Consider the following 13357-nt stretch of genomic DNA (forward strand, 5'->3'; position numbering starts at 1 on the left):
TAACATCACCCAGCTGACGTAAGTCAGGTCGAAGGCCACTTTACTTTTGCGATAAAAAAAGACATAAACAATGAATTTTTTTGAAATCTCTACGACAGTATATATTAAGTCTATGCTATTAACAATATTATTAACTATTGTATATAGAATTAAAAAAAATATATTACTTTGACATTATTACTTTTTAAATATATTTTTCATCGGTCGAAAGTACCCAAATTTGAGGTTTTTCGAACCTTTAAAAATTCATATCTTTAAAAATATTAACTTTATCGTAAAAAGTAATGGGACCTTTTTTATTGGTATTTCAATAAAGAATATAAAAAAAATTGTTCGGTTGAAAAATAACAATTCCTTGCAATTGTTTAAACAATGTTTGTTTAAACAATATGGCACCGGGTTGCGCCCTGGCAACATGCATTTATATCATCAGGAGGGCAATTTGAAGAGGATTGCATAAAAAAATTGAGATGGAATAGTTTTCGGTACTCATGCGCCGACTCGTGCTAGTCTAAATATTATCTTGCCGTGCTCAAAAACTTCGATAGCACAAAGGGATTTTGGCGCTAATGGGTACCGTCACAAGATATTATTATTATGGGATTTGACATGTTACTCGCGATGATCGAATATGATCATTATTCATTACACATTATTCTAGTAGAGGAGGGGAGGGTGCTATTTTTGTAGTCACTCGAGCGTCACGGAGACCTATTTTTTTTATTTTTTTATTTTTATGAAATAAGGGGGCAAACGAGCAAACGGGTCACCTGATGGAAAGCAACTTCCGTCGCCCATGGACACTCGCAGCATCAGAAGAGCTGCAGGTGCGTTGCCGGCCTTTTAAGAGGGAATAGGTTAATAGGTAAGGGGAAGGGAATAGGGGAGGGTAGGGAAGGGAATAGGGTAGGGGATTGGGCCTCCGGTAAACTCAGTCACTCGGCGAAACACAGCGCAAGCGCTGTTTCACGCCGGTTTTCTGTGAGGACGTGGTATTTCTCCGGTCGAGCCGGCCCATTCGTGCCTCCCACGTACAAAACCTAGTAGGTTTTGTACATTATTGTACATTAGGTAAAGCTGATAAAAAATAATAAGAGCGTTTTTTATTTTAGCGGTGGGTTCAGAAACTGCAGAGATTTTAAAGTTTTGAAAAAGAAAATATATTCAGAAAATTGCTTATTTAGGTAAATTATAAATATTGGCTTAAATAACCTTTGAATCGTCAGTGCTTTATATGGAAGCTTCTTTGGGGTATACTAAATATCCCCTATCTTAATCTGACAGATCCAACGACATTTCAATATAAAAAAAGAAAATTACCCACCACGTGAGAAATCTGATTCCTATACCATGATAAGTAGACACACGTCGGAAGCCTATGCAAGTATGCAAGCTTAATCTGACACGCTCGAGCTACTCCCGTAATTCCCTCTTCCCCTCCCCAACTATTAGCATGGCAAAAGTATTATATTATTACTTCTTTTCAGAGAAATTAGTGAGATTAACAGAAGAAGTGTTACAAACCTTTCTCGGCTATTTAAAAAAATATCGAAAACACAAAAATAAGGAGAATAAACATTAATTTATTTTATACAGTTGGGAATTCGATTTCCTTGAAATAACAGGAAACTTATCAGGCTGCAGCGGTAACAACCTACTTACGGCGAGTATTATCAACTCCCTCAAGTACCTGCCGCTCGAAGATAATGCGATATCCGTATCAAAAATAAACCAGAACTAACTCTATAAGTGTTATTGAACAATGTGTATAAAACATAATAATATTATTATATAGTAAGTTTTAAAAGTTGTTCCAGAGTAGTCATAACTAAGGAGTACCTCGACTTCAAACAAACGGGCAAATATACGCGATTTGGGCGCTAATATCACTTTCAACATGTTTTACAATGCTTAGTAACGCATAATAGTTGGGGAGGGGAAGTTGGGATTTCAGGACAAGCTCGAGCGCGTCAGAGCTTGTATAGGCTTCCGACATGTGTCTAGTTATCATGGTATAGAAATCAGATTGCTCACATGGTGGGTTAATTTTTTTTAAATATTAAAATGTTATCGGATCTGTCAGATTAAGATGTGGGATAATTAGTATACCCCAAACTCCAAAGAAGATTCCATATAAAGTACTGACGATTCAAAGGTCAGGTAGGACATTTTAAAATAAGTATAAAAAAATAAAGCTTTATATTTTCCTAACTAAGCTTGGCAGATATTTTATTTTGCGCTAAACTAAATGATTTAGTCCTTGTTGTCTAAAATATAATTTATAATTTACAAAAATAAACAATTCTCTGAATATATTTTTTTTTCAAAACTTTAAAATGGCTGCAGTTTCTGAACCCAGCGCTAAAATAAAAAACGCTCTTATTATTTTTTTATCTGCTTTACTTAATGTGAAAAACCTACTAGGTCTCTATGACGCTCGAGTGACTACACAAACAGCACCCTCACCTCCCCTACTATTAGTACAGCGCGCGCCGGCCGATAGAAATACTACGTCTAAAGTATTCCGAGACCTCTTCTGAGTCTCACTCTGGTAGTTTTATGGAAAATAGCATAACCACAACTTCGATTGCGATTGTTGATCGCGTGGCAACGGCACATATTTCTGCAATTGTAAGTATCAGTCTTTGCCCAGGACTCAAAGTCTTTTCAAACCAAATCATTGTTATAATATATTTTTTTAGTATTAGCGTTTTAAGCAGTCTTACTTAAAAACAATCATAGTTATGAGAATCGGTGGGGTTAAAAGATGATATTTGTTTTAGAATAAACACTTTTTTGGTACGTAAAGTAATGAACGGTACACGCAAAACCTTTAAAATCTTCGAATGTTTTCTTGAAATCTTCGAATGTTTTGTTGACGGCGAGGTCTTTTTTTGTATATTTTTTCAATAAGGTAAACGGTAAACGTAGTTGATAATTTCATCTCTAATCAGTCCCAAATCAGACTATTGACAAGGCAATTTCCGCCTCAACAGCTCCACAAGTTATTTCTTTCAAGTATGTTTGTTTACATTGATTTGTCAAATAGAGTCGAACTGAGATAGAAAAAATGAGAGAGACTTCAGTGTATCATAAACAAAGTACTAAAACCTCTTGTGTTGTCTTGGTACTTAACAAATTCCTAAACCAGTAAAGCGATGGTTAAGCATCATTGAAGACATCCAGAAATTAATATGAAACCAATTTAAAATAAAATTACTTTGATTTTGTGTCTTTAAGTAAATAGACCGAGTCAAATTCTAGGATGTTGGAATTAAGGTTTCATTGCTTGACAAATAACTTAAGTACCTTAAAGTTACTAGCAATAGTAGTTTAATTAAGAAGAATAAAAACCTTACAAAAAGCAATGACTCCATTATCTTCTTAGCTTTTGCTTTGATGTTTTGATAATGTAGAGATGGTTATGTTTTTAGGTCCGTGATTTTTAGCATAACTTACATGATTTCTCCTTTTTTCGTAGTTTCCACATTCACAAGATGAGAGGGAAATAATGTCAGAGAGAGAGAAGGGGAGATAGAGAAGTAGAAACTGTTCATTGTGAGTCTTGACGTTTGCGACAACTACGAAGAAAGTTTGGCATTAGTTTTGTTTTAATGGCATTCATCGCGAAACTCGATCCTTTGGTTAACAAGGTCCGTTACTGTTGCTATTTCGAGTAATAATATGAAGTTTGTTTTTGGTATTGTGATGTGCCGCTTGTCAGCGCCTGATAGAATCATATAAATCCACAGATTTCCTGTTCTGAGTATAAATCAGATTTGGCTTGTTTGGTGCCTCTGAATGTAACAAAGATATACAAATTAATTACATAAAATGCAATATCAGAGATATTAATTCGGAGTAAAGCTGTAAACCTACGTATAACTTAATTTAGTGGGACAACTAACAATAATTTAGTGGGACAAAAGATCCAACCAAATGATTTTTCAATTTCTCTTGTGGCGTTATCCACAATTCGCCTAACATTCCTGCATCGCACTACCGACGTTTTCTGAGCGCGTCCGCGTCGGTATATATATACGACAGCTGAAGTGTATCACGTGGGCGTCGGCCTGACCGAGCATACCACTTCCCTCGGTCGGAAGATCTTCCTTTGTGGCCTCCGCACATATCACCACACTCTAATACAAATGAAGATCACTTTTTGTCTACCATTGCTGATTGCGCAAAAGAGGATAATAATTATTACGTTTGCTAAAGATGGCTGGTGTGAAGCTTATAAAAATCGCTTGCAAAAGTGAAATTCAATATTTTCGCGGCACCACGTTTTATAAGTCGAGAGACCAACAATGCGGTTCATTATGAATTAACGGGCAATTGGCTGTTTGGCATGGGCGGCGCGGGCGGCTCTGGGCGGTGGAGGGCGGGCGGAATCCTACGGGAAATCACGTCGGGCGGCACATTAGAATACAATACTTTACGTGAGCACGTCGTTATACTATTTACACTTTATACTATGAAACCATTTAAAATATTATGTTAGTAGGTTTAAAAGCCCGACGAAAACAGAGGGGTGTTATAAATTTTGTTATCGTACTGCATCGTACGAGGTTGGATCATGGATGTATTTTATTAGTAGATAATTATTTGAATGCCGTTTGACTCACGCAACCATATTAGTATTATAAGAGTGAATAGAGTGTGTCCGTCGGTCTGTCTATTACGAGTACCTCTTCACAATAATTAAATAGCCGAACGGATTTGTATTATTTAGTACCTATGTTCTACATCTAGATAAAATATTATTTTAGAAAAAAGTACGTACAATGTTATTTATTCACTTTAGATTAAAATTATGGTTCTACTGCAAATATTATTAGCAATGTTATTTGTCGTTAATGACTATTGAGTGTTGTTGCTTATTTTGCTTATTCTCATTTTCGAGTTACAACTGTTGCATGTTACATAATATTAATGCTTATTTTTTCTTTTTTTTGTTACTTATATGTGAAAACTTTATAAATGGCTTTATGTTTCTATAATAATTGTACTCATAGTGAAATTTTTGAAAAGCTGTAAGTTTTCTGAATAAAATAAAAATAAAATAAATAAAATAAAATTATTTTAAGTCTTAAAAATACATAATATTCTGGTGATTTTTGTTCAAATTGGAGTATGAAATAATTTCCTAGATATTTTCATTAGCCTTGCCCAGTTGTTTCTTTTAAAATATTGCGGGATATGTTATTTTATATCGAATATTTATATCAAAATCTCGTATTAAAATTTGATTGTCGAACTAACATAAAAACGACTACACCAACCCAAAGTACAATAATATTATAAATGTGAAAGTGTGTCTGTCTGCCTAAGCCGCTGAACCGATTTTGCCGAATTTGGTATGGATAATAATTATGTACTTTGAGTCTCGGGAAAAGAAATAGAACACTATTATCCCGAAAAATATGCGGTTCCCGCGCGATACTCGAATTTTTGAGGTGCTGGTGTGGGTGTCTAGTATTATTATAATGTGTAGTAGACTTTCTCTGGCTCAAACCGTAGCATTTAAAAAATATTTTTAAAAACCTATTCAGAGAATTTGTTTTAGTAGACAAAAGCTTTATTAAAAAGAACAATCTTATTTAATGAACCATTATTTTACAAATGTTATTAAATTTCAGACTAAATGGGCTATGCTCTGAAGGGTAGAATTTCTCTATCCGAACAGCAAACATATGGGAGAGATATGACGTTATAATGGCCCCCATATGGCTTTCTGTCATCAAGCCGACCCACTAACGCTGGGCTAAAGTTATTAGATATATACCCAACCGTTAGAAGCGACCTATATAATTACATACGACAATATAAATATCGTATAGTACAGTAAGTCCTTGGAACAAAACTTACTCAACACAGATATTTGTAATTGTGACATTTTTACTTTTTTATATAAAATAAACGAGCAAACGGGATGGAACGCAACTACCGTCGCCCATGGACACTAGTAGCATCAGAAGAGTTGCAGGTGCATTGCCGGCTTTTTAAAATGGAATACGCTCTATTGTTGAAGGTTTGCAGGTCGTATTGATCCGAAAATACTGCTATTAATTTGTTAGGCTACGTACAAAGTACATTTTTTAGGGATAAATACTCCATTCTGAGGTAAAAAATCTCTTTCACGCGTTTCAGAGTATCTTCAATTTTACATACAAAATTTCATCAAAATCGGTTTATAGTTTTAAAGTGTGATGAGATAACTACAGACACACAAGCAAATAGTCAGAAAAACAGATAGATAGATACACTTTTGCGTCTATAGCAATTAATTCGATCATAATTTAAATGTGAGTCCGGTCTTTAGTATGAACATGGTCTACTGTATATAATTTATATTGTAAGTATACTGCAACCAATATGATGGATTTTCGGTGATGCGAATAATTATGATTTTAGTTGGAATTTGGTAAATTGATGAGGCAGCCTCCATGGCGGTGAGGCTTAGATATACCCATAAATATTTGAACACCCAAACACGTGGATTATGTTTAACATATGCCTTCCAGGTTTTGTTTGTTTCTATATTATACCGACAAAATACTGCAAAAAAGAGAGGGGGAGTAATGTCCGCTTCTCTTACGCCGTACCATTGTTGCACCCTTAATTATTCGTCTTACGAATTTTAGGTTAGGTTCGGTGACGCGTTTTAAACTAACCGCTAAAGATGTTTTGCTCACAAAACTATCCATGTTCGCTATTAAAATGCTACAGAAAATGAGTTTTGAGCATTTCAACTTCAGCTACTTATTTATGATTTTTGGTAAGTAGTTTAATCTCCCAAAAATTTAATTTCGATAAAACACGGAATTCACAAAAACCGTGGTAACTCATAAACAATTCCTGTTTCTGTAATAAACGATCCGGTGTCCAACGTATGAAAATTTAAAAAAATAAATTCGAACTCCACAATGCGGTCGGCAATAAAGTTTACTTACATGGTGTATAATGTCGGTGGCAGCGTAGAAACTTTCGTGCGGGTCGGGTCGTTTCATCATGTAGGGTCGGGGGAAGTCGGTATCCTCGCAGATTTCTGATGGAGAAAAAAATATATTTAGTTAATAATAATAACTAGAGATCGCCCAACGGTCGAAATTCGACCTTAGGTTCAACTACATTAGGACTATTACCTATATTTGAAAAAAAAAATTGACTTTAAATTTTTTTTTCAACTCTTGTCTCTGGGACTCAGCTGATCTCACTAGCTGGCTGTGTAAGCATTATCTAAGTATCTAATATTCAATAAAAAAATTATAATCCTTTTTAATTTGTCAACTTGTTGTCAACAGACTTCAACCATAAATAAAAGAGTATAATTCGTATGTATAGGCTTGATCTGTCATCTTTCCGATGTGTGTGTGTTGTAGTGTGTGTAATGTTTTATTTGTTAAAAAAAATGTATGATAAAAGCATAATTTCAAAATAATATTAGTTCTATGCACTACTTCACCATATAAACTATAAGTGTGCAAAGTTTCATGCACCTACGTTTCCCCATTTTTCGTAAAAAGGGTTAAAAAGTTTTTCGTTCGCGTATTAATAAGTATTATTGTTATTATTATTATTATTATATGATAATAATAATTTATTGAAAACAATAATACATCTGTTACAAAATATTTTTACAGGTTCATTATATTATTTTAAGATTACAGACGTTTTACTGCCGAGTTTCTTTGATGTCTGCACTAGGCTGAGCCTGTCCTGAGCCTGAGTTGACCGACCGTATGCGTAAAAGTGGGTACTGACATAGTAAAAGGAGGGGAAGTAAGTTATCTTCATACAAAGGCACCGCGCGCGGCTTGTATGTGTGCGCCATAGTATCAATGCGTCGCGTCGCCACGTACGGCACACAACAAAATCTCGGCGGTACCAGCCTTATAAAACAGGCCGAGATAACTGGCCTTGTAACGTTGGTCAGTACCCACCTTAACGTAACGACGATGGGGGAATGGGGATAGTTAAGCGAATGGACCGCGTTAATGGGTGAGATTTAGTTTCATTATTTTTGGTAAAAAATAATTTTAATATATCCTGGTTTACAACCTTTCATCATTAATAAACCCTCTATATATATCGAACCGTAATGGCGCAAAAAAAAACAGGGTGATTTTATTGGTTATTTTTTTACTTTTTATCCTCATTAACTTTTCTTTTCCGATAGTTTAATTATATTATCGTTATAAAATAATGTGTTCAGCTTTTTAAGCCATTTCATTGAATATATAACCCCTTACTAATAAACGTTGTATAAGCTTTGAATAGTTATACAGTGTTTTGTTCCTGTCATACAAGTGACATTCTAATTGGATTGAAAAAGACAAAACACTGTATAACTATTCAAAGCTTATACAGCGTTTATTAGTAAGAGGGTTAATGTATACCGTGATCGTGAATGCTACAGTAGTTTACGGGCTTCATACAAAAATTCTCCCTTTGCTACTTGCTTACTTCATAGATTCATGATTATTTGTCATAGATTTTTGAGTATATAAAATAAGGGGGCAAACAAGCAAAAGGGGCACCTAATGGAAAGCAACTACTGTTGCCCATGGATACTCGCAACATCTGCAGGTGCGTTGCCGGCTATGTATGTATGTAAGAAGCAGAGACCAGACATACAAGAAAGTATAATACAATTAGATTAAGCTTCGACATGTACGTAGAAACAGCATATTTGAAGAGTACACTACAAATATAAAAGAACCCAAAGAACTTGATCCCAATTTAACATAAAATTATCGGTACTCGATATTTTGCCATCGTTTCGGCAAAATCGGTATACCATTATCGTGTAGTATGGCGCGTCATCTTTTCAATATGGCGGTTGAACAATGGCCGCCTATCCGACCGGACGTCCGGCCGCCGTAACGAGCACACCCTCTCGTTCAATTTTCTTTGTATCCCTTTACAATTTTAGAAAATAATTTTGTTACTTAAGTTTATTTACATTATAAGCAACACTACATATTGAATGTTGTTTATCGTCTTTAGGGTACTTAACTGACTTGCATCCAATAATTTCTATTACGTCATCGCAAGCGCCATGTTTTTTTTAAGCCATATTATATTTTTGAGTTTTAATTTCACTGTCCAAATTAATGAATGCAAACCGTCTTATGCTCAATTTATACCGGCGCGGAATGGAGTGGAAGCGATTTTTTGCAACGAAACTGTACACAGAACAATGAACTTTGGTCAACAGTATAACACAACAAATTAAATACGACCCAAAAATGGACGCGTGTCTTCCGCGGAATTCTCGAGAATTCTCCGGTGCCAATTCCCTCGCGAGTTGAAAATGACGCTTCCATTCCGTTCCATTCCGCGGCGGTGTAAATTGAGCCTAAGTAGTTTGAGCTATGTCCAATACCTATCTAGTTTGAACGACTCGAATTAAAAAAATGTGATAACGTTATGTGCGAGTATATTCCCAAAGAGTATATAATATTATGTGCGAGTATATTCGAAAATATTTATATATAATACGTTATACGAGTAACATGGTTCGCAAATAATTAAATACATTACGAGGATACAGTTTTGCCCATTATAAAGTGCTGACGTCGTTTACATTAAAAATGAAGAGTTCAATTTTCGCGTATTTCATAATTGCTGTAAAAAATTTCGAACTTTATTTTAATTTCTCAGTGGAATTATATTTTACATCAGACAGTATTTTAATTGTGATATTTCCTACTTGTTTTATAAGAGACATTTATTCACAGGCATATTGTGGTGGACCTACGTAATTTGGTCGGGTTTTGTCAAACCTAACTGACTGATCATCACTAACATTGACTTGCCAAACCTACAAAATAACGGTAGTCCGCCATCTGCTTATGAACTTCAGCTCTGTTAGTACATCCAACCGAACAAAACATTCAAACAAATTTCGAACAGTGCTATCCCAAGAAATATACTTACTAATTATATTATTGGGTTATTGCGAACACAATTTAAATAGCTACAGCCGGCAAGGAAAGTAACAAGTAGGGGTAAGTGTGCTCGAGAGCTAACGAGTGCAGTGGAGAGGCTCGTAGAGAGCCGGCGAGGCTAACTACAGCTGGAGATACAGTAATCAGTACAAAGGCCCAGGTATGCTGGGGGAAAGTGAAGTTAATTGCTGTTCGTAAATTAGATGTCAATATACCTGCTTGCTTAAAATGAATCGGGAATAATTACACAAAGTTTGCAGTTAGCAAACATTGCAGAAATATATCCTATTACCACAATAGACATAACTGTCGCTCAATAACTAAGTTACTCATAGATGTCAAAATGTATAATAAACCGACCTACGTTAAGACGGCAAGTTTTGTCAAGAGATATAAAAATTGTATGGCCATTTTTTATATATTAATATATCTAACTTTGAGCCAAACTAATGAATGCAATTTTACTAAATACTCTGTTTCTGTTTCGTATAGATACAATTTAAATATCGATTACAATAAATACATTAGAGTAACTTAACTTTAATTTAATGAAGATATTGAACAATTAAATGTGCAGACATTGTCAGAATCTTCATTAAGTTAAAGTGCAAGCATGACGCTGGTAATGTTATATCTCTATGATATGCCGCGTCATCTTGTTTCGTTTCAGCACAAACTGATATTAACTGCTATTTACATTAACTTATGTATCCGGTGTACTCAAATGGATTAAAAAACATCGCTACAGAAGAAGCTACGAATACAAAGCACACATTTCCACATCTGCATACTTCGCAGTCATTAATTTCAACATAATGTGTGTCTGGACGAAAGTACTAAAAAACCTAATTAAAATCTCCCCCACGGAGTTCCCTGCAAAAGACTGGGCTTACCATGTTACAATGTTTTTATGAACTGTTTGTTAAAAGGGAAGGCCCCCTAATTGAAATAGCCTACAGGATGTCAATAAGAACCATCAGCCGGTAGGTTAATTGCAAAAAAGATCAATGGGCGTATGCATCAAAGCACAGTTGGCTTTATTGTGGGTGCAACCCCTTTATTTGTAATATGTACTAAATGAATGGGTTGTTTTGGTCTAGATAAACATAAATAAGTCCTGGCTTGTTACGTTCGGAAATATTGATGCAAAAGCTGTTGACGGACCTACGTAATTTAGTCGGGTTATTAGCTGACAGATTAGGAATAATATTGACACGATATATCAAGTATTATCGCGGGTGACGATCGAATCTGATAAAATGACGTACTTTTGCCGTACAATTTATTTGATGGTAAAATTCCAAATACAAATTTTTTAATTCTGGTTTTTATTGGTTAAAATATAATAACTTACCGTTATACTCGTTTTGATCGGGGTTTTCACGTTTTTCGCGCCGGCCTAGCGTCTCCCGCCAGATGTTGTAGGGCTCGCGGTAGTCTTCATCCACGATTGCTGGTCTATTTGAGAAGAAATTGAAGATTAATGTTTATAAAACATAAAGGAAAATAACCAAATATAAATGGTGTCAGCTTTCACAGAAACTTTGCTTTTGCAGTAAATATACCTACATATTTTATTACGGTAACCTAATCCCGATTTCTGAGGTTTATGGCAAGAGTTTATCTATACTAGCATTTTTGATTGGCTAACTTCAACGATTACCAATCTAGGACGCTTTTGAAAAGATAAATTCCAAAAAAAAAAACTTAAAAAAACTGGGCTTTAGAATTCACTTACCTGAGCATATGAATCGGCGGGCAATTCGCGAGGGCAAGAGCTAATCTTGGCGCTCTTCTGTTGTTCCTCGAGCTGGAGTTATGTCTGAGGGACGGACAGAAAGGCTTTTTGAGCATATTCGGAATGCGGCGTCTGGACCGTTTCGTGAAGAGCACAGCTGCAGCAGCTATAAAAGCACCTCCTCCGACCAACGCCCCGCATGCCAAGCCAACGGAAACCCGTAAAGATGAGTTCCGCTTCTTCCTCGATGATGGAGTGGTGTCAGTGCGATAATACTCCTCGATGAACTCAGCTGATGAATTGACCACGGTTGGTGCTGCAACATACTTTAAATTAGCCAACCTGGCATCGTTTAGGCCCTCATATACGGGAGGCCAATCTAATCCGGTTGGTGAGTCTGATTAGGTCGACCTGCAAGCATTCCAACCTGTTTCGACCGAGCTTTGCTCGGTATTCGATAAAACGCGAATAAAATGACATTTTCTAAAAATGATTCCTAGCTAGATCGATTTATCGCCCCCGAAACCCCCTCTATACTAAATTTCATGAAAATCGTTGGAGCCGATTCCGAGATTCCAAATATATATATATATATATATATATATATATATATATATATATATATATATATATATATATATATATATATATATATATATATATATATATGAAATCTGATCCACGAAACGCAATTTCTATTGTTGGCTACACGTGCTAAACAAAGCTTATAAAGCATTAGGTTAGTACACTTTTTTATCATGTATAAGTCACTTAAAGCTACATTCACGTTTTCCTTTATTTTATCAGTCTAAATAAGAGGCACGTGTATTATTGTTACAAATTTCTCAACAAAGTTATTCACGTCTTAATAAAAAAGAATTAATAGAGCACTCACGAGTCACGATCTCTTTGAATTCGAGCTGAGAAGGTGGCGTTATATCTCAGAGCATTGAATGAAGGCAAACAGAGGCGGTCTTAGGCTAAGACAATGAAACGGAATGAATGGGTGTCGGGCGCAGGGGCTAATTGTACCACTACAAAGGAACGGAAACTAAGTTCTGTGTTGAGTTTGTGCCAACCTGATAGCCGGAAAAATATGAGTTAATGTGAGAAAATGTACTATCAAATATATTCATTCGTAGGCAGATGCCGCTTTCCACCTGCCTTCATTACGCTGGGTTATGTCAAAATAATGTCGTTATGTCTCTTGTGATAATGTCGTGTCGGCTAGGTTTGACATCATTCCACCTAAGTTACGTAGATCCACCATCTGCCTTATGAACTAATTTCTGCGATGGTACCTTCTAATCGATGCAGTGAAAAGTGAGACGAGAGGAGAATAACAATCGGGAACTTTACGTGTTGCGATTTTGTGCCATGAAAAATGCTTCAGCTAGACGAATGGCGAAACTAAAACTCTTTTTTACTGCGGAACCCTAAAAAGAGAAAGAATTTGTGTTGGCAGTCATTTATCACTCTTTTTGCATTTGTACGGTGACGTAAATATTTGGTTTGGCCCCAGTTTGAACCGGAGGTATTGTGCGTTGTGTGAATTGTGCCCAACTTTATATTCAACGACCTTTTGCCCGCGGCTTCGCTCGCGTTAAGAGCATACACCAGGGGCTAGAGAAATGAAAAAAAAGTACGTGTAATATCTATAGCT

At 35.7% G+C, this 13357-nt stretch overlaps 1 protein-coding gene across 1 annotated transcript in view; it reads right to left on the reverse strand.

The window, feature by feature from the left end:
- Nucleotides 1-13357, reverse strand: part of LOC121739184 (epithelial discoidin domain-containing receptor 1-like) — a 90329-nt gene that overhangs the window by 42168 nt on the left and 34804 nt on the right. The window contains exons 8-10 of the mRNA XM_042131533.1: nucleotides 11695-12010; nucleotides 11311-11414; nucleotides 6957-7051 (exon numbers count right to left, since the gene is read on the reverse strand). Coding sequence (XP_041987467.1) covers nucleotides 6957-7051; nucleotides 11311-11414; nucleotides 11695-12010 — 515 coding nt within the window. The remainder of the gene's footprint in view (nucleotides 1-6956; nucleotides 7052-11310; nucleotides 11415-11694; nucleotides 12011-13357) is intronic.

The sequence above is a fragment of the Aricia agestis genome, chromosome Z (assembly GCF_905147365.1).
Source record: "Aricia agestis chromosome Z, ilAriAges1.1, whole genome shotgun sequence".
NCBI lineage: Eukaryota > Metazoa > Arthropoda > Insecta > Lepidoptera > Lycaenidae > Aricia > Aricia agestis.